The 22,081-nt window shown below is 36.1% G+C and overlaps 1 protein-coding gene across 1 annotated transcript in view; it reads right to left on the reverse strand.

Moving 5' to 3' along the window:
• The window catches only part of LOC101892428 (peroxidase), a 156,827-nt gene that overhangs the window by 71,246 nt on the left and 63,500 nt on the right, over nt 1–22,081 (reverse strand). Inside the window, exon 2 of the mRNA XM_020038381.2 lies at nt 5,810–5,983. Coding sequence (XP_019893940.1) covers nt 5,810–5,983 — 174 coding nt within the window. The remainder of the gene's footprint in view (nt 1–5,809; nt 5,984–22,081) is intronic.

Genomic DNA, 22,081 nt, shown 5'->3' on the forward strand with positions numbered 1-22,081 from the left:
AATGACAAATATTATCGCGAAAATATTCTAGAGGGTGTATTAAAGCCTTGGGCACCAAACATTTTGGCCGCAAACCTTGGACATTCCAACAGGACTCAGCACGCGCCACCCAAGAAAGGTTACAAGACGAGGTTCCTCGCTTCATTTCCAGCGCACAATGGTCACAAAAATCTCCGTATATCAATCCTTTGGACTATTGTGTTCTGGAGTATTTTGGAAAGCAAGGTTGGCACTAAAAAGTACCAAAGTGTCGATCACCTCAAGCAAGCGCTTCGCTGGGAATGGGCCAAAATACCGAAGAGCAACATGCGGGCAGCGTGTGACGGTTTCATTGGTCGTTTGAAGGCCATAATTCGTGACAAAGGTGACCAATTCGAACAAATCTAAACTTATTCTAAAATCTGATGCTATATCCGACATTTTTTGCTTTCATTTAATAAAATTAAAAAAAAGAATGTAATAATTATGGCGTTTGTATTTTTGCAGTTTTTTATCTCACCCTGTATCCAATATTTTTAAAATAAAAAAAATTACGGATTTTATTTATTTATTAATTTTTTTAAATTTTCCAAGTGTATTCCAAATGATGGAGGGGAGTGAAAGTTCCGATATTTTTAAATAAAAGAATTACGGATTTTATTTATTTATTTATTTTTTTTTAAATTTTCCAAGTGTGTTCCAAATGATGGAGGGGAGTGAAAGTTCGGCCAGACCGAACTTACTGCTTTTTTGGCCTGTTTAAATTCCAATGTATGGAACAGGCCACATGAGCTTACACTCGAAAAATGAAATGTGTCCTTTAAATACCTACATTTTGAAATAATGTTTGAATCGGTTTTGATGAGATATGTAAACCTAGGGTACATATACTGAGAAAAGTGGATCGATATAAAATCCTTTAACTTCTTCTTAGTTTCATAGAAATATTACCATCTCAATATATTAAATAATAATTTTGATTGTCTTGTCTGCCTGCCTGCTGAGATCTCGTAATGTCCCAAAATGAAAAGTTTGGTATTTGTGACATATAGTTATGTCTGTGCGTACATGACCCGCCATCATGTCATCGCCACCACCAGGCAGGTAAAAATTTCCAACATACAAGCCAACTCCTTGTGTGATTTTCCAACAAGCTCACACGCATGGATGATGGTAACATATTTTCCTTTAAGTAAGTCCTGTTAATGGGGTTTGGAGGTTTCTTTTTGGTTGGTGGTTTAACTGTTTCCAAATGTTCAAAGTCGATTGCAATCTGGTGTTTTCATTTAAGGCATAGCTCTTTTTTTTCCAACTCCCGAGTAATTATTTCGACTAGACTGACAAGCGTTTTGGTTATGGTGCATGGTTGGGTGCGTGTAAGTTGTCAAGTTCAGTTTTTTTGTTGGCATCAAAGAAAACTAAAATATTCGAAAACTGGTAAATGATATCTAGCGTTTTTTCGAAAAAAAATAAAAAACCAAGTCTATGCCAGGAGATATCTGCAAGTTTATATAAGTGAAATGCTTGTTCGATGACTGTAGAGTATGTTTTCTGCGAATATTCGTTGGTGACACCTTAAGGTTGGTTGTCACAAGGTTGCCCAAAGATACATGGCGGACAAGGCGTGATTGATTGCAATGCGGAAAGGAGTAAATTTGAAAAAAAAAAACATATGTTGTTGGCAACAAGAAAAATAACCCCAACTGAAAACTTTATAAATCACTTGTACCACCAAATTTTTTACACACACACACACATTTACATTTATTTGTAGCTCCATTTATCTGTCGTGTTTAAATAACATCTTCCACTAATTAGAAACCATTTCAAAGACTAGTACCCAGGTAATTATTTGCATGCAACAACATTAAAGCCAACATTTTCCATTAGCATGGCTTAAATATTTTGCCTAAGTGCTTCTGGTTGGTTTACTTAACACTTGAGTGTTGCTGAGGTGTTAAATCGCTTAATTAGTTTATGTAATTTGAAGATGTAAATAAATGCTTAATTTACAAACATTTGATGGTTGGTAATCGACACATATTATGGCATTTGGGATTAAATGAGAAATCTTAAAAAACAAGAAATTAGATTTACAGATATTTATGTATACCATAAATATGGGATATTAGAGATTAGTATAGGTCATAGAATCTTAGGGCTTCTTAAAGCTCCGCAACAAAAAATTTTATTTCAAATAGATCATGCCATCTACCAACATTTGGTCTTAGAGCAATTACAGTTTACTTTCAGAGGGAACTAATATATGGGAGGCATATCCAATTCTGAATCGATTTTCAGTAAATTTAACAGAGGCATATCCAAATCTTAGCCGTTCTCGATAAAGTTTAGGAAATGCATTTCCTAGCTCTATAAGATATCTGGTACCAAACATTATTGTTGTCGAATGCAAATCCAAATTTGAAGTGCTGGTTTATAGGATGAATTCAGACGTTAATGCCAAAATTCAGTTAATTTGGGCTGATATTAGCCATTTAGCGCACAACAAACCTTATATCATATAAAGATATAAAGGAACTGCAACCAACTTCAGACTACTGTCATTTCTAATCCACTCGTCCGACAGCTGTTAAAATTATTCCAGTGACAGCTCATTATATGGTTTACAAGCGTACAAAAGCTTTTTGCTGACAATTTTCCTGAAAAAAATTTATTCGTGATGGAATTCAAGCGTGATAGTGTGATTTCTTTATATTTGGCTGGAAAACCACAAGTGGCTATTGTTAGAGCACTCCAACATTTAAGTGTGAATAAATCTTTTGTGTCTCGTATCATCGCTCGTTAGCGTAATACTGGTAGCGTATCCCAACGGCAAGGAAGTGGAAGTAGACGGAAGAAACATTCGGCAAGTATTGAAAAATGAGCTCTGGGTAAAGCCATTGAAATTCCAAATTGCAAGAACTTACACCTCAACAGAAAGAAAATAGACTCAAAAGAGCTAAAGATTTACTTCGCGTGACCGAATGTGGTGAACTGCCGATTTCTGCCGGTTTTCTCCGATGAAAAAACATTCGTTGTGCAGCAGTTTGTAAACAAATTAAACGATAGTGTTTACTTGCCAAAGAGGTCAGCTGAAAATGTGCACCTTCGGTTGGCCACCAGAACTCAGGCGCCGGCCATGGTGATGGTGTGGGCCGCCATAACAGCCAATAGTCGCTCTCCGTTCCTATTAATCGACGAATGACGAATAATATCACGAAAATATTCTGGAGTGTGTTATAAAGCCTTAGGCACGCAAACATTTTGGCCGCAGACCTTGGACATTCCAACAGGACTCAGAACCATCGTACTCAGCAGGCACCACCCAAGAATGGTTACAAAATAAGGTTCCTCGCTTCATTTGCAGCACACAATGGCCACTTAATCTCCGCATACCAATCCTTTGGACTATTGTGTCTGGAGTATTTTGAAAATCAAAGTTGGTACTAAAAAATACCAAAGTGCCGATCACCTCAAGCATGCGCTTCGCCGGGAATGGGCCAAAATACCGCAAAATTCGGGCAGCGTGTGACGGTTTCATTGGCCGTGTGAAAGCCCTAATTCGTGCCAAAATGACCAATTCGAACAAATCTAAACTTTTTCTAAATTTGTTTCTATTTCCGACATTTTTTGCTTTCATTCAATAAAATGTAAAAATTATGACGTTTATGTCACCCTGTATATAAATGGGAGCTATAGCTATATCTGAACCGGGTTTCTATCATTTTGATGTACTTGCTTCTAGACTGAATTCGGTGGGTTGTACCAAAATTCAGCTTATTTCGACTTATATTGGACATTGGTGCACAATTAACCCGAAATCGGTTGAAGATATATGGGAACTATATCTAAATCTCATCCGATTATCGCCAATTTTAATAGGGTTCGTCCTTGTTTGCAAAATTTCATCTCGACCGTATAATAAATGTTCACAACAATAAATGGACGGACTGACTGACGGATTCCCCTAATGGTGGAATGTATAAAAAACAAATAAAAAATCTGTAAGTTCGGCTAAGCCGAACTTTAAATACCCTCCACCATTTGGAAAGAATTTGACAATTTTGGCCCATTTACGAACTTAACCTGCCTACTGATAAACTATGCATGTATGCCAAATTTTAGCCTTCTATATTATTTAATTCGAAGCATAGCGTGATTACAACAGACAGGCAGACGGACATTGCTAGATCGTCGTAGAATTTTACGCTGATCCACAATATATTTACTTTGTAGGGTCTATTATGATTACTTGGAGGAGTTACAAACGGAATGACAAAGCAAATATACCCTCCATAGGGGATAATATGGGAGCTCTATCCAAATCTGAACCGATCTCTAAGAAGTGTTTTAACAATGGCTAAAATCAACGAATTAAAGTACGAGTTGCTTGACCACCCACCTTAATCACCCGATTTAGCTCCCAGTGAATTTTACTTGTTCCCAAATCTAAACCAGTAAAGAAAGTCCTAAAGTCGGGCGGGGCCGATTTTATGATACCCTACACCACTTTGCTAATTTAGTTGAGCTCCACTTAATAATTAAAAGTTGTTATAGGAGAATTCAATCATACACTCTCTGATTATCATTATAATTTAAAATTCAAAGGACTAAATATGCCAAAGCATTTGTATCTTTTAAATTCGGACTTGTATTGCCCATTTGAGGCAAAATTAATTTGAAATCAGATAAAGATAAAATTTGGCAAAGATATTTTTGAGCTGTATTTGATATATTTCCCTGAATATCGTTGTTACGGAGTGCATATTACGGCTGTAGGTAACAAATACAACAAAACGGATGAACAATATATATGGGAGCTATAGCTATATCTGAACCGATCTTCACCAAATTTGGCATACTACCTTCAAGACTAAATTCGGTCGTATGTGCCAAATTCCATCCCATTTGGGCAAATATTAGACGTTTGGTGGCCAATAAAAGGTAAATCGGACGAAGTTATATATGGGAGCTATATCCAAATCTGAACCGATCTCGATAAAATTTAGCAAAGGTATTTCTGAGCTGCATTTGATATATTTCCCCAAATATTGTTTTTACAGAGTGCATATTACGGCTGCGGAGGACAAAAATAACAAATCAGATGAACAATATATATGGGAGCTATAGCTATATCTGAACCGATTGCGATCAAATTTAGCATACTTATTTTCAGGCCTAATTTGGTTGTATGTGCAAAATTGCATACTATTCGGGCTGATATTACACGTTTGGTGTACAATAAAAGGCAAATCGGACGAAGATATATATGGGAGCTATATCTAAATTTTTACCGATTATCAATAGGGTTCGTCCTTGGGCCAAACAAATGTTGTTTGCAACGTTTCATCTCAATCGTATAATAAATGCGACCTGCATTTTGTTCACAAGAATACATGGACAGACGGACGGACAGACGGACTGACATGCATAAATCAACTCAGAAAGTGATTCTATGCAGATCATCAAAAGGAACTATGGGTCTATCTCGTTTCCTTTTGCCTGTTACAAACAAATGCTCAAAGACATAATACCCTGACCACCTTGTGGTGTAGGATATAAAAAATTCCTTGCTGACAAGCTTTTTACCTCAAATGAAGATGCAATTTCAATTAACATACATAATTATTTCTTTTTTTCAAAAATCTCAAGAATTATTGTTTTGTGAAAAAATAATAATAAATTCTTCATTGCCCTAAAACGAATTGTTTAAAATTATTTTAAAATTGTAGAAAAAATTAGGTTTGGGAGGATGTCTGATCTTGCGTGTGTTTCATTCGTAATAATTTTATTAAAACCAAAAAGAATATTTGTATATTCAAATACTTACAGTGATCCACGGAATAAATTTACACTGTAGTCATATACCGATGATCGGCCTGGTCCGGCCAAAATCAGAGCACATTCAGCACCCAAAGGTGAGGTATTGATGGCTTCACCGAAATGATGAAATTGGGCATTGATGAGGCAGGGTGCCAGCAGAGCCGTTGTTAAAAGGAATATTCTGTAAAAAGTCGAAAAAGAAAAAAATTTTAACTTAAAAAAAGTTTTTAAAAAAATTTATGCATTTTTTACAACTAATGGAAAAAAACATATATTCATCTGTTTCTTCGCAACAAAGTATAATATACGTATATAATCCTCTTAATGAATCAAATCGCATTAGCAGTTTTTTTTTTGCAAACAATTTCTAGGCTTTTAATACCCAAAGTGTATAAATTTGACATTGCAACAAATACAAATACACTAAGTACATTAGCAAAACTAAGCCATGTTTTGTAATGTCTCAAGTACTTTGTTCAAAGTTCGGCTTTTGTTATGTCGGAAAATCACCAAACGAAAAAATCTAATATTATTTATGAGTTGTCGGCATCATTTGGTTTCTTTAAAACTGTTCAAAGTCTTTTTTCTTCTTCTGCTTCATCATCGTTTCTTTGTAATAACTTTGAATCATAGCAACAAAACAAATTGGCGTTGATAGTCGTCGCGGTATTATTTATTAATAGCTGGCCTTAAGGTGTAAAGGCTTTTTGAATGGTGGTGGTGCTGTGTTTTTCCTTTGTTACAGCCGCCTCAGGTTGTTACCGTTTACCTTCTCAAAACAAAATGCAATAACTGTTGAAGTGTTTTTTTGGTTTTTTGTTGGTTTCATAAAAACTTAGTATTTCCCTGCTGGTGTCAGACAGCTTTTGGCATTGTATTTCACGGTAGTTGCTATGAAGGCTCATATGAATACAAAGAAGTGCAGACATACAAATACTAATGCATATTTGTGTTTGCTACACATCTGTGTGTATTTATGCCATAGTGAAAGTGGTGAGGTCTCTCTTTTCTATCTCTCTCTCCATTTCTTTTCATAGTCATTATTTAATTGAGATAACGTTTTATTACCTCCTTGAGCGTTTCGGTATTGTATGAAGGTACTATTTTGTATGTACATATATATATATGCATAGGAAATTTTTAATTACAATGCCTATCGCATTGTGCCATCTGTAGTGTGATTATCTGCACTGCATCATATCACCATTGTGTGGTGTAATTTAGAAAGGTGGCCCTTTTTACTGCCGAAGTCCAATTATTTATAGCTGTAATATCAACAAATCGAGCCTTTCACCATTAGATAATGAAATGGCATAAATGTTCACTTTCTTCACCGATGTTATTACAAGATTAAAGTAATCAAATGAAGGGCGACTACGTACTGAGGCATGTTACAGATTTGATGAATTTAAATTGAATTAAATGAGCAAAATATGCAACACTTCGGTGTGAAATGTGAGCTTCGATGACTTTGAATAAAACAGAGATATCAGTGTGTTAGTCTGAATTTTGAATTCTTGAAGATGATTGGGATTTTTACCATAATTCGCATTATTGCATTCACTCTGCATTTTCTAAAAATTGCAATCAATTGAATAAATCATAAAATTTTTATACCCTACACCACAAGGTGGTCAGGGTATTATAGATAGACCAATAGTTTCTTTTGATAATCTGCATAGAATCACATTCTGAGTCGATTTGTCCGTCCGTCTGTCCGTCTGTCCATGTATTTTTGTAAACAAAGTACAGTTCGCATTTATTGCCCTATCCAGATGAAATTTTGCAAAAGTCATTTGTTTGGCCCAAGGACGAACCCTATTGAAATTGGAGATAATCGGTAAAAATTTAGATATAGCTCCCATATATATATATCTTCGTCCGATTTGCCTTTTATTGAGCACCAAACGTATAATATCAGTCCGAATAGTATGGAATTTTGCACGTACGATCAGATTGGACCTGAAAATAAGTATGCCAAATTTGATCGAAATCGGTTCAGATAAAGCTATAGCTCCCATATATATTGTTTTTCCGATTTGTTATTTTTGTCCTCCGCAGCCCTAATATGCACTCTGTAACAACAATATTTGGGGAAATATATCAAATACAGCTCAGAAATACATTTGCTACATTTTATCGAGATCGGTTCAGATTTGGATATATCTCCCATATACAACTTCGTCCGATTTACCTTATATTGTGCACCAAACGTCTAATATCTGCCCAAATTGAAATTTGGCACTTACGACCGAATTGAGTCTAGAAGCAAGTATGTCAAATTTGGTGAAGATCGGTTCAGATATAGCTATAGCTCCCATATATACTGTTCATCCGATTTGTTATACAGTATTTTTCGCTCACCTGCACAATCAAAAATTGCACGACATCTTGTGCAGCAATGCCCAAAATGCAGGTAGCTTCATTGCATTTATCTGCACAATGAAGCAGGTATCTTTAATTTTATTTACGTGCACAAAAAGTGCAGGTATCTTTAATTTTCTATTCGTGCACAACAAAGCAGCAGCAGCATAACCATCTTTTAGTGTGGGAGAGGAAGCGAGAATATGTTTTTAATGCATGCTCTTTTCGTGTGTTGTTATTGTTTTTGCGAATACAAAAACAAAAACTTAGTAGTAGTTTTCAGTGTCTTCTTTGAGTTTGCAAAAAATTTTCTTGTGCAAATAAATACAACTTTTGTAAACAAATTAAAAAAAAATTACCAAATTTTCGAGGCAGGAATGTCCAATGTGCAGCTATCGATTGGGCACTTAAATACAATTCAAATAAAGGGATTCAGAAAAAAATGGCATAAAAAAAGTTTCTTGGTCTGCAAAGGCCAATGCGCAGCTAATGTTGATGCAGGTAAATAGAAACCACTGTATTTATTACCCACAGCCGTAATATGCACTCCATAACAACGATATTCAGGGAAATATATCGAATACAGCTCAGAAATATCTTTGCCAAATTTTATCGAGATCGTTTCCGATTTGAATATAGCTTCCATATATATCTTTATCCGATTTCAAATTTATTGTGCACCAAATGGGCAATTGAAGTCCGAATTTAAAAGATACAAATGCTTCGGCATATTTAGTCCTTTGAACTTTAAATTATAATTATAGCGTGTATGATTGAATTCTCCCATAAAAACTTTTAGTATATATGCGGAGCTCTACTAAATTAGCAAAGTGGTGTAGGGTATCATAAAGTCGGCCCCGCCCGACTTTAAGACTTTCTTTTTTTATTAACAAAAGATCTGACGTGAGGATGGTATACATCCTCGTCACTCCTTCTGGTACCATCCCCATAGAGGGTCATCTTTACAGGGTGAGATAAAAAAAACTGCAACAACGTCAAACTCCATAATTTTTACATTTGTTTTTTAAATTCTATTGAATGAAAGCAAAAATGTCGGAAATAGCACCAAATTTTAGAATAAGTTTAGATTTGTTCGAATTGGTCGCCTCTGGCACGAATTATGGCCTTCAAACGTCTAACGAAACCGTCACACGCTGCCCGAATGATTCCCTGCGGTATTTTGGCCCATTCCCGGCGAAGCGCTTGTTTCAGGTAATCGACACTTTGGTAGTTTTTAGTGCCAACCTTGCTTTCCAAAATACTCAAGACACAATGGTCTATTCGGCATTTATTCTGATGCCACAGTCGATTAATACAAGCGGAGAGCGACCATGGGCTGTTATGGCGGCCCACACCATCACCATGGCTGGCGCTTGAGGTCTGGTGGCCAACCGAAGGTGCACATTATCAGCTGACCTCTTTGGCAAGTATACACGATCATTTTGTTTATTTACAAACTGCTGGACAGCGAATGTTTTCTCATCGGAGAAAACCAAATTCGGCAGTTCACCACAAGCGAAGCAACTCTTTAGCTCTTTTGAGTCTATTTTCTTTCAGTTGCGGTGTAAGTTCTTGCACTTTTTGGAAATTCAGTGGTCTTACCCCGAGCTCATTTTTCAATATTTGCCGACTGGAATATTGCGATATGTTTAGCTCTCAAGCCAATTTCCGGCCAATGCGACGCGGGTTTCGATGAAGTCGCTTCTTTACTTTTCGAACCATTTCTGCTGATGTTGCTGTTTTCTTCCGTCCGCTTCCTTGACGTCGGGTTACGCACGGTAACAAGCGATGGTACGACATAACTTTTTTTTTGGAAAATTCCTTCCTGTATGGTGGAGGGTATAAAAAGTTTCTCATCATTGCCATCAGTTTCCTGTCAAAGGATCCACTGAAACTGAATGCACAGATCATTACCTAATCATCCAAAATAAAAACTAATTAAAAACTTTCCTTTACATTTGTCATCTTTGCTAATTAAATTTTTACCACATTCCGAACTCACACACACTCTTATCCAAGCCAACACTCGACAACATGAATTTACTTAAAACGACAAACTCGTTGATCATTAAAAAGATTACTTAACATCGAATTACACATTCAATTGAATTGAATTAACAACGCTTTGGACAAGTGCGACAGTGCCAGACAGCTGTGAGCAGGCAACCAGGCAGCAGCAGCATCATGCCGTCAATGATGGCAAATAATTAACTTGCTTTGAATTTAATGTTATTTCGATTAAAAGCAAAGTGAAGAAAAAATCAAATACCGAGTGTTTTGAACAACATTTATCGGTGACATTTTAAATAAACAAATTGAAAATATTGTTGTTTCAATTAAACGCCGTGGCATAACCAAACGAAAGACTTAAGACACAAACGTCTTTTTTCTTCTCCTTGTCCACAGCCAAAGTGTTGAAGCCATTTAAAAATGCATTAAATTAATTAATTTCCATTGTAAATATTAGCATATAACATTAAATTATTTTCTCAGCACGTGATTAGTTGAGGTCATTTTAGCCATTAATTTGGAATATTTAAATGTAAAATAAATTGAAGTTTCGAATGCATGTAAAGTTGAAAAGAGTAACAACTTAGAATCAGATTTTGTTACGTCTTCTTCTAATTGATTAATATTGAGTTAGAAATAGTTTGCATAAAACACTACACCTAAGATCTCTTAGAATCTATCATTTACTCAGACAATGAGTTCTTAGCAAATAGACAATATTAGTATTTTTATATCCTCCACCGTACATAGTATGGAGGGTATATTAAGTTCGTCAATGGAATTGTGTGATATTCCACACAATGAGTTCTTTGTGAGTACCTTATCCCCTAAAAGTGAATTTTCTATATAGGCCCACGATAAAATATATCCCCCATATAATGGTACCTCCATACATTCGGTATTTTGATGATTTTACAGACATTATTCACTGGTATTGTTTCAAGTGCAGTATTTGAAGCGAGTTATGGAAACTAAAACCTATGACGAAAAGTTGTCTATTTAGGTCCACGTCTTCATATAGCCCACATATTACGCCACTTCCCTTTATTCGGTATTTCGATGAAAAAAATTACTTCGTAAAGCCATTATATTACGGGTTTCCATTGAGCGGTATTTTTCGAAGAAATTTTTGGACATTTTTTAAGTTTCTTCGAAACGGTGGAGGGCAATAAAAGTTCGGCCTGGCCGTCCTTAGCTGCTTTTTTAATTGTTAATTTTATCTTTAGTATTTTTTAGGCTGAAGTGATTATAAATCGCAATGTAAAATGCGCAGTGGAAATTGCAATAACTCAACAGTTATGTTTCTATCCTCCAAAAAGGGCTATAAAAGAAGGTTGCTGTTTTACGGTATGATCGCAAAATGTTTAGAAGACGAATTGGACCAAAAACAGAAAGACGTTAGGCCCAGAGAAACTTTAAAGTAAATTATAGCCTCTGCTTACTTGTTTCAAGTAGATTTAAACAGAAAAATAGAGGGCGAGATGAAAAACTGCAGCTAACTTCAGACTCATATTTAAGCCACACCTCCGACAGCTGTTAAAATTATTCCAGTGACAGCTCATTATATTGTTTACAAGCGTACAAAAGCATTTTGGTGAGAATTTCCAGAAAAAAAAAGTTATTCGTAATGGAATTCATGCGTTATACTGTGATTTCTTTATATTTAACTGGAAAACCACAACTGGCTATCTTTAGAGCACTCCAGCATTTAAATGTGAATAAATCTTTTATGGCTCGTACCATCGCTCATGATATCAGCAGAAATGGTTGGAAAAGTAAAGCAGCAACTTGATTGAAACCCAAGTGGCAGTGGTTGAAAAATGGCTCGTGAGCTGAACATATCGCAATATTCCATTCGGAAAATATTGAAAAATGAGCTTGGGGTAAAGTCATTGAAACTCTAAAAAGTGAAAGAACTTACACCGCAACTGAAAGAAAATAGACTCAAAAGAGCAAAAGAGTTGCTTCGCTTGGCCGACAGTGGTGAACTGCCGAATTTGGTTTTCTCCGTTTTTTTCGTTGTCCAGCAGTTTGTATAAAAACAAAATGATCGTGTTTACTTGCCAAAGAGGTCAGCTGAAAATGTGTAAAATATAAATAAATAGAATAAATGCCGAATATTATCGCGAAAATATTCTGGAGGGTGTATTAAGGCCTTAGGCACGCAAACATTTGGACTGCAGACTTTCGACATTCCAACAGGATTCAGCACGCGCCACTCAAGAATGCTTACAAATGAGGTTTCTCGCTTCATTTCCAGCGCACAATGGCTACGAAAATCTCCGGATACCAATACCAAAGTGTCGATGACCCCAAGCAAGCATTTCGCCGGGAATGGGCCAAAATACCGCAGAGCAACATTCGTGTGACGGTTTCATTGGCATAATTTGTGCAAAGGTGACTAATTTGAACAAATTTAAACTTGTTCTAAAATTTGATGCTATTTCCGACATTTTTTGCTTTCATTCAATAAAATTTAAAAATTATGGCGTTTGACTTTGTTGCATTTTTTTATCTCACACTGTATAGGTCCACGATATCGTATAGCCCATATGCAGCGGTACCCCCGATGTTCGACATTTTGTACGATTTGAGGTACATTAATTAACGAAGTTGTTTCAAATTTCTTATTTAGAATTCGTAAAGGGCGCTACAGGCCCACGTCTTCGTATAGCCTCTATATAACGGTACCTTCTAGTATTCTGTATTTTGATGATTTTAGCGACTATATTCACCGGAGTTGTTTCAAATTTCGTATTTGGAGTACATAATAAGAACTATAGTCTATGACAGAAAAATGTCTATGCAGATCCAGGCCTTCGTATAGCCACCATATATCACTACCTCCCTATATTCGGTATTTTGATTATTTTAGCGACATTATTCAGCGGAATTGTTTAAAATTTGATATTTGAGGTTCGTAATGAATACTACAGCCTAAGACAGAAAATTGTCTGTGCAGGTGCTCGGTTTGGTATAGCCCCCATATAATGCTACCTTCTTATATTCGGTATTTTGACGTTTTTAGTCACATTGTTCACAGATTTTTTTTTAAGTTTCGCATATGAATATTGTAATGGCTTATGAAAAAAGTTTAATACCTTCAATTATATTAAATTATTATACCATATTTTAATTTAAAAAAAATATCAAGTTCAAGCCCCTTTAACTACCTCTTTATTATATCGGTAATCATTTTACTAAACCCATTCAAATGAGCCATGAAATTCAGTAATTGCAAATAGCAAAACATGGATTAATAATTTTAATAAAAATAATAATAGCATTTTTGTTGCCTTTACTCACAGCTCTTTATTTCTTCAATTTACCGCACAATTGTTGGTTTTGTTAAATAACAATCATTCAAAATGACGAAAGCAACAAAACAGATTTGAAGTGCAAAAAACAAGCGGTTGTCTTTTGTTTTCAGCGTTTTTCTATGTAGATCAGGGTCATGGTTAATATTGTCATTATTTTTGTTGTTTTTGTTTTCTTCACAAAAATTACTTTTGATTGTCATAAGAAAATGATGGTAATTTACTGCTATATTAATAGAGTTGTTATTATATTTGATGGTAATAATTTTCGAAAATTTCAGCATTGATTGCTATACAATTCCAATGAAATTTGTGGGAGGGGTTTGAAAAATAATGTTTTAAATAATAAATTGATATAACGAAAATTTTTTATGCGGAAGTAAAACAGAAGGGGAGTTCTACTGAGCTAAGTTGGTCTTCCTGTACAAGAATATCATAAGGTCTTCTTATTTAATGTCAGACGAATGTTAGAGCATACCACGAGTGCTTAAACATCCGTCGGTGGTATTTCAAATAAGCATGATACTGTTTCATTTATGCGCCATAAAATGACAAAACAAAAGATTTAAGACACAATCGTTTTTTTTGTCTGCATGAAACCAAATTGATTTCCATTGGAAATATTATAGGGTAATTTTTATATTTTAGTAACACTGGTTTAAGCAGCTCGAACAAGTTTCGATCAATCAATCAATCAATTTTCGATTCGTCAACCTAGGCAGCAATAGGGCCTCTCCTACTCTATAACGTAAAAAAATTGCGGATGGATTTAGATGTGAAGCCTTTCAAACTACAGCTGGTGCAAGAAACTAAACTGAACGACCCACCGCAATGCAGAATTTTTGGGTAATGAGCTCTTGGAAACTTTGCCGGAGATTCATTTTTTTATAGCAAAATTGTGCTTATTTTTGGTTCTTCATACATTTCAAAAAGAGCGGAAACTCTTTTCAGAATCTATTTTCTGACCTTAAGATATTTTCATAGAAGACAGGAAACTCTTTTTAGAGAAAAGCAAAAGGTATCGTAAAAGAAGACCAACATCTTTTCATAAAAGTTTTCTGATTGTCTTATAGAAGTCCAGGAGGTTTTCTTATAGAAGACGAGAAAGACTTCTTATAGAAGACCAGAAGGTCTTCATACAAAAGACCAGACGGTCAAGAAGATCTACTTATAGAAAACCAGAAGGTCTTCATATAGAAGACCGGAAAGTCTCCTTATAGAAGACCGGAAAGCCTCCTTATAGAAGACCAGAAGGTCTTCTTATAGAAGACCAGAAGGTCTTCTTATAAAAGACTAGAAGGTCTTCTTATATAAGACTAGAAGTTCTTCTCGTAGACGACCAGAAGATCTTCACACAAAAGATCAGACGGTCAAGAAGATCTACTTATAGAAGACAAGAAGGTCTTCTTATAAACAACCAGGTCTTCCTATAGAAGACCAGGCAAAAGCTCTTCCTATAGAAGACCAGAAGGTCTTCTTATAGAATACCGGAAGGTCTTCATATAGAAGACCAGAAGGTCTTCATATAGAAGACCGGAAGGTCTTCTTATAGAAGACCAGAAGGTCTTCTTATAGAAGACCAGAAGGTCTCCTTATAGAAGACCAGAAGGTTTTCTTATACCCGAAGATCTCATACAAGAGCAGAAGGTCTTCTTATAAAAGACCAGAAGGTCTTCTTATACAAGACTAGAAGTTCTTCTCGTAGAAGACCAGGAGGTCTTCATACAAAATACCAGACGGTCAAGAAGATCTACTAATAGAAGACCAGAAGGTCTTCATATAAAAGACCAGACGGTCAAGAAGATCTACTTATAGAAGACCAGAAGGTCTTCTTATAAACAACCAGGTCTTCCTATAGAAGACCAGAAAGTCTTCCTATAGAAGACCAGAAAGTCTTCCTATTGAAGACCAGAAGGTCTTCTTATACAAGACTAGAAGTTCTTCTCGTAGAAGACCAGGAGGTCTTCATACAAAATACCAGACGGTCAAGAAGATCTACTTATAGAAGACCAGAAGGTCTTCCTATAGAAAACCAGAAGGTCTTCCTATAGAAGACCAGAAAGTCTTCCTATAGAAGACCAGAAAGTCTTCCTATAGAAGATCAGAAGGTCTTCCTATAGAAGACCAGGCAAAAGGTCTTCCTATAGAAGACCAGAAGGTCTTCCTATAGAAGACCAGGCAAAAGGTCTTCCTAGACCAGACCAGACGGTCAAGAAGATTTACTTATAGAAGACCAGAAGGTCTTCTTATAAACAACCAGAAGGTCTTCCTATAAACAACCAGAAGGTCTTCCTATAAACAACCAGAAGGTCTTCCTATAGAAGAGCAGAAGGTCTTCCTATAGAAGACCAGAAAGTCTTCCTATAGAAGACCAGAAGGTCTTCCTATAGAAGACTAGGCAAAAGGTCTTCCTATAGAAGACCAGAAGATCTTCTTATAGAAGACCGGAAAGTCTTATTATAGAAGACCAGAAGGTCTTCTTATAGAAGACCGGAAAGTCTTCTTATAGAAGACCAGAAGGTCTTCTTATAGAAGACCAGAAGGTCTTTTTATAGAAGACCAGAAGGTCTTCTTATAGAAGACCAGAAGGTCTTTTTATAGAAGACCAGAAGGTCTTCTTATAGAAGACCAGAAGGTCTTTTTATAGAAGACCAGAAGGTCCCCTTATAGAAGACCAGAAGGTCTTTTTATAGAAGACCAGAAGGTCCCCTTATAGAAGACCAGAAGGTCTTCTTATAGAAGACCAGAAGGTCTTCTTATGGAAGACCAGAAGGTCTTCTTATGGAAGACCAGAAGGTCTTCTTATGGAAGAAGGTCCCCTTATAGAAGACCAGAAGTTCTTCTTATAGAAGACCAGAAGGTCCCCTTATAGAAGACCAGAAGGTCTTCTTATAGAAGACCAGGAGGTCTTCTTATAGAAGACCAGGAGGTCTTCTTATAGAAGACCAGGAGGTCTTCTTATAAAAGACTAGAAGGTCTAGAAAGTCATCTTATAGAAGATCAAAAGGTCTTCTCGTAAAAGACCTGAAGGTCTTCTTATAAAAGACCGAAGGTCTTCTAATAAAAGACCAGAAGGTCTTCTCATAGAAGACCAGAAGTTCTTCTCATAAAAGACCAACAGATGTTCTTATAGAAGAACGGAAGGTCTCCATATAGGAGACCAGAAGTTTTTCTATAGAAGACCACACATTATAAAAGACCACAAATTCCACATATAGAAGACCACAAGGTGTTCTTATACCAGAAGATCTTCTCATAGAAGCTCTTCGAATAGAAGACCAGAACTTTTTCCTATAGATGGCTTTTATAGAAGAGCAGAATATATTATCTCTCTCTCTCTTCCAGTAGAAGACCAAAAGGTCTTCCAATAATGTCTTCCTTTAGAGGACCAGAAGTTCTTCCAATAAGGTCTTACTATAGAAGACCAGAAGTTGTTCGCATAGGAGACCAGAGAAAGTCTTCTCATAGTACACCAGTATATATATGGAAGACCACAGGGGTTCTTGCTGTGGATGACCAGGAGGTTGAAAAGGGACCTAAAAAGGCTTTGTCATAGAAACCCAGGGATGGTTCTCTTATATAAAACCAGACAATCTTCTAATATAAAATTAAGAGGTCTTTTTATTTTAGACCAGAAGGTCTCCTTATAGGAGACCACAGTGTTTTTCATAGGAAAGTCTTTGGCTTCCTTCGAATTCCAATTTTCGAGTCATTCTGAAAATAACTCTCAAGTGGCTGTAGATTTTATGATTGGTACCCCGTTGCGGACTGTCGTAAAGGCAATATTTTAAATAAATTAATGTACTCTAATTTTTTTTCCTCGTTTCCCTATTTGCTCTGTGGGAATATTGAACAATAACGAATCATATCTTATGGCAAATAAAATTTTTAATTTGATTTGTGTTTCTCTAAATGCGTTTATCGCAATTGCAGTTCCTCAGCTTGCTCTGCGACTGCTTGAATTTAATTCATATTCAATGATCCGGATCTAACAACAACACAATTAATTTATTGGCCAACACCAAGTGGCAAGCAAAGAGACCAAAAAAAACCAAACAAATAATGAAACAAAGACCACAACAATATTGCCACTCCTTTTGGCTGTTGTTTTTGTTGTAAGCCTGCCTTACAGTGGCTGCGAATCCATATGTCTGGTATCCAACAAAAGCAAAAACACTTTGTTTTTTGAGAAATTTGTAATGAAAAGTTGTTGCAAATGTAAACGCTGCAGTGTTGTTTGTATTGGCAATTTTATGCCACGAGTTGAGTAATAAAACTAAGCTAGGCACATTAATGCCTTTTTTATGAGGAGTTTTATTTCTAATTCTATCCTATTGACAAATCGTTTGTCGTTGTTGCTGTTAGTGTCCAATGCGCAACTAACCCGGCCTAGTTGGCCTTTGTTGCTGTTGGCTGTTTTGCAAAAAGGCGACAAAGAAAATGTTAGCCAGTCGGCCAGCAAACCAGTCGATTCTCACTCGCTTCCATTGCGAACTACTTAAATAATAATGGGTTAAGACACAAGGCGTGTGTGTGTTGAAGTATGTGTCGTTCTGTCCGTCTCTCAGTCGGACGGCCTAAACGTCAATTGACTTTTTGTTATTTGGTTTTTTTTTCTTCGCCAGTTGTTGTCAAGATTTAGTATGTCAAATAAATTATTTAAATTGATAATAATGACAAACCAATATTCGATTACAAAACAGAAAAAAGAATAGAAGACAAAAAACAAAACGAAAAAATACAGAATGGTCTTAACGCATGCCTGCAACGCATACACAATGCTTTCAATGTAAACAAGCCCAAAAATGAGATAAAATGTTTTTTTTTTTTCTATTACACTGGGTGCTAGAAGATATCGTAGACAGGAACATATATTTCCCATGAGATAGGAATTGGTAAAGTGGAATTTTTTTGCAGAAACAATTTGTAGCTGATTTTGGTTTTAGAGCAACATGGTAATTAAGTTCGGGTATTGATGATTAAACCTTAATTAAAATTGGGTATGCTGTAATTAATTAAGAGCTAATATTTAAAACTCTAAATTGAAAATAGGAAAATTTCTGTGTGTTTTTGAACAGAAAAATGGAAGTCCTTCGACAAAACAACAAGGGAACTGATGAGGATTGGTGGCTCTTTCCGAATCCTAGGTATTCCCTGCCTTACCCCCTGGTAAACATTACCATCGTTCTCCACTAATAAACAAACGTTGTTTTTATAAAAACAACAATAAACGGCCTGGCCATTTTGCAACAACAAAAAAGCCCTTCTTCAAAAAAAATTCAAGATTGTTGGTATTAAATACAAGTGCAGGAAAGCTTTTTAAGAGGAATTCAATATTTCAATATTGCAACATTTTCTTTTGTTTTGTTAATTGAAACAGGAAAAAAAGCCGGTTCGAACTTTTAATACCCTCCATAATTTGAAAGGAACTTCCAAAATGTTTAGAAAATTTCGTCGAAAAATACCGTTAAAATGGAAATCGTTATATGGGGGCCAAACGAAGACGAACTACCCATTAGTGCCTTCAAATACGAATTAAGAAAATCCGTTGAATAATGTCGCTAATATCATCAAAATACCGAAAACAGAGAGATACCGTTATATGTGAGGTATACGAACACGTTGACCTATATATACAATTTTATGTCATAGGTTGAAGTATCCATTTTAAATGCGAAATTTGAAACAATTCCGGCGAACAATGCCTCTAAAATCATTAAAATACCGAATATCGGTTGATATCGTCATATGATTGCCATACGACCACGTGGACCTGCAGACGCAATATTTTCATAGACTGTAGTACACATTACGAACTTTAAATACGAAATTTTAAAACAATTACGATCAATAACGTGTCTAATACCATAAAAATGCCGAATATAGGAAGATTCCGTTATATAGGGGCTATACGAAGGCGTGGACCTACATAATACACATTAACTTCTTCCAATACAAAATTTGAAATACGATCATTTAGAGGTACTGTTATATGAGGACTATACGAAAACGGGAACCGGCATGCAATGTTATGTACCTTACAATCCTATGTGTTTAGGGTATTATAAGTTTGATAGGGCCAAAAATTATGTAGGATATAGGAAACTATATATGGATCTTCCTATCTCTGAGCTGATTCGATCTAGCTATGTATGTCCGTCCGTGTCCGTCCATGCTAATTTGTAATCACGCAACAGGTTGCAATTATGGGCCGATCCTCTCGAAATTTAAAATGAAGTCGGGTTGATGTTAGAATAGAAGCCTATTGTTTTTGGAGATGATCTCAATATATTGAGGCAATTATAGACCAATCGACGCGGAAGTTAGCATGGCGCAAGAGCATAGGGCTGTGCAGAAGCTTTCTAATTTTGATGGTCATCGGATAATATTTAGAGGGTTAAATAGACCATAACTTTTCTGTAAACATGCGAACATTTCCACTAAACCTCGAATATTTTTGTTTACAAGCGCAGAAAAGCATTTTTGTGAGAATTTTCCAGAAAAAAGTTATTCGTGATGGAATTCAAACGTGATAGTGTGATTTATTTATATTTGGCTGGAAAACCACAAGTGGCTATCGTTAGAGCACTCCAGCATTTAAATGTGAATAAACCGTTTATGCCTCGTACCATCGCTCGTTACCGTGATACTGGTAGCGTAGCCCGACGTCAAGGAAGTGGACGAAAAAAAATACAGTAACATCAGCAGAAATGGTTCGATAAGTAATGGAGCGATTTGATCGAAACCCTGGTCGTAGTGGCAGAAAAAGGGCTCGTGAGCTGAACATATCGCGATATTCCATTCGGTAAATTTTGAAAAATGAGCCAATGAAATTCCAAAAAGTGCAAGAACTTACACCGCAACAGAGAGAAAATAGACTCAAAAGAGCTAAAGAGTTGCGTCGCTTGGCCGATAGTGATGAACTGCCGAATTTGTTTTTCTCCGATGAGAAAAAATTCGTTGTTGTTTACTTACCAAAGAGGTCAGCTGAAAATGTACACCTTCGGTTGGCCACCAGAACTCAAGCGCCAGCCATTGAGATAGTGTGGTCTGTCATGACAGCCGATGGTCGCTCTCCACTCGTATTAATCGACCGTGGCATCAGAATAAATGGCGAACATTATCGCGCAAAATATTCTGGAGGGTGTATTAAAGCCTCGGGCACGCAAACATTTTGGCCGCAGACCTTGGACATTCCAACAGGACTCAGCACCTTCGCACTCAGTACGCTCCACTCAAGAATGTGTACAAAGTGAGGATCCTCGCTTCATTTCCAGCGCACCAAAATCCCCCCACCAAAATCTCCGGATACCAACCCGTTGGACTATTGTGTCTGAAGTATTTGGAAAGCAAGGTTGGCATTAAAAAATACTAAAGTGTCGATCACCTCAAGCAAGCGCTTTGCCGGGAATGGGCCAAAATACCGCAGAGCAGCATTCGGGCAGCCTGTGACAGTTTCATTGGCCGTTTGAATGCCATATTTCGCGCCAAAGTTGACCAATTCGAACAAATCTAAACTTATTCTAAAATTTGATGCTATTTCCGACATATTTTGCTTTCATTCAATAAAATTAAAAAAAAAATAATAATAATTATGGCGTTTTACTTTGTTGCAGTTTTTTTCATTTCACCCTTTATTTACTATCGGCATCTACGTAACGGTCAAAATTGACCTTTTCGTCTATTTTTGATTTCGCTGGGATCAAAAATATTCGCTATTTAATGGAAAATTTGATTTTTATTTAGCACAAATATTATGGTCTATTTCACCCACTAAATATGAAATGACCATCCAAGTTGGAAGGGATCTGCCCAGCCCTAAGCTCTAGTCCCATGCTAACTTCCGCGTCGATTGGTCTATAATTGCGACCTGTAGAGCAACTGCAAAATCAGGAAAATTGTCAGTTTTTGTCTATTTCAACCCCTAAAAAGGCGGACGGACGGACATTCATAGCGAGATCGACTCAGCACGGCTAGATAGGAAGATCAATATAAACTTTCCTATGTCGGGGACCAATATTTCGAGGTGTTACATAATTGTTGGTCCAATCAAATTTATTTATTTTATTTTAAGTGCTATTTAAGCTATATACTTGGGTTTTTATTAGAATTTCTTGAGGGACTATATTAGCTACTATCTCGATTTTTTTGGACATATTTGTTTGTTTGGGCAATGTTCAGGCTATGCTCGTTGACTCTCAAGAATATCGCGAAATTAGGTAAAATGTATTTATCGTTATTAGTTAATCAGCTTTATAGAGATCAGATGGTAAAATACTATGTCTCATAAATTATAACCAACAAATATTTTCAACGATTCGCTATAAACATTTAATTTTTTCTTAAAAAAAATAATTTTTCAAAATTCCAGCACATTTCTCGACAATGCACTGTTAAAATTCTTTGAATTTTGCTATTTTTGTGAAAGGCACACCGAAAACGTTCAAACATAATTATTTATGGCATTTTTTCATGCGTATCTGCTAACCAACAACAAAAACGACAAACACATAACCCACCACAGTACCCGACAATTAACAGCGTTATGGATACGGCGCGCTGCTTAATTTATGCAGGTCCAAGTCTGA

This window comes from Musca domestica, unplaced genomic scaffold (assembly GCF_030504385.1).
Source record: "Musca domestica strain aabys unplaced genomic scaffold, Musca_domestica.polishedcontigs.V.1.1 1, whole genome shotgun sequence".
NCBI classification, from domain to species: Eukaryota; Metazoa; Arthropoda; class Insecta; order Diptera; family Muscidae; genus Musca; species Musca domestica.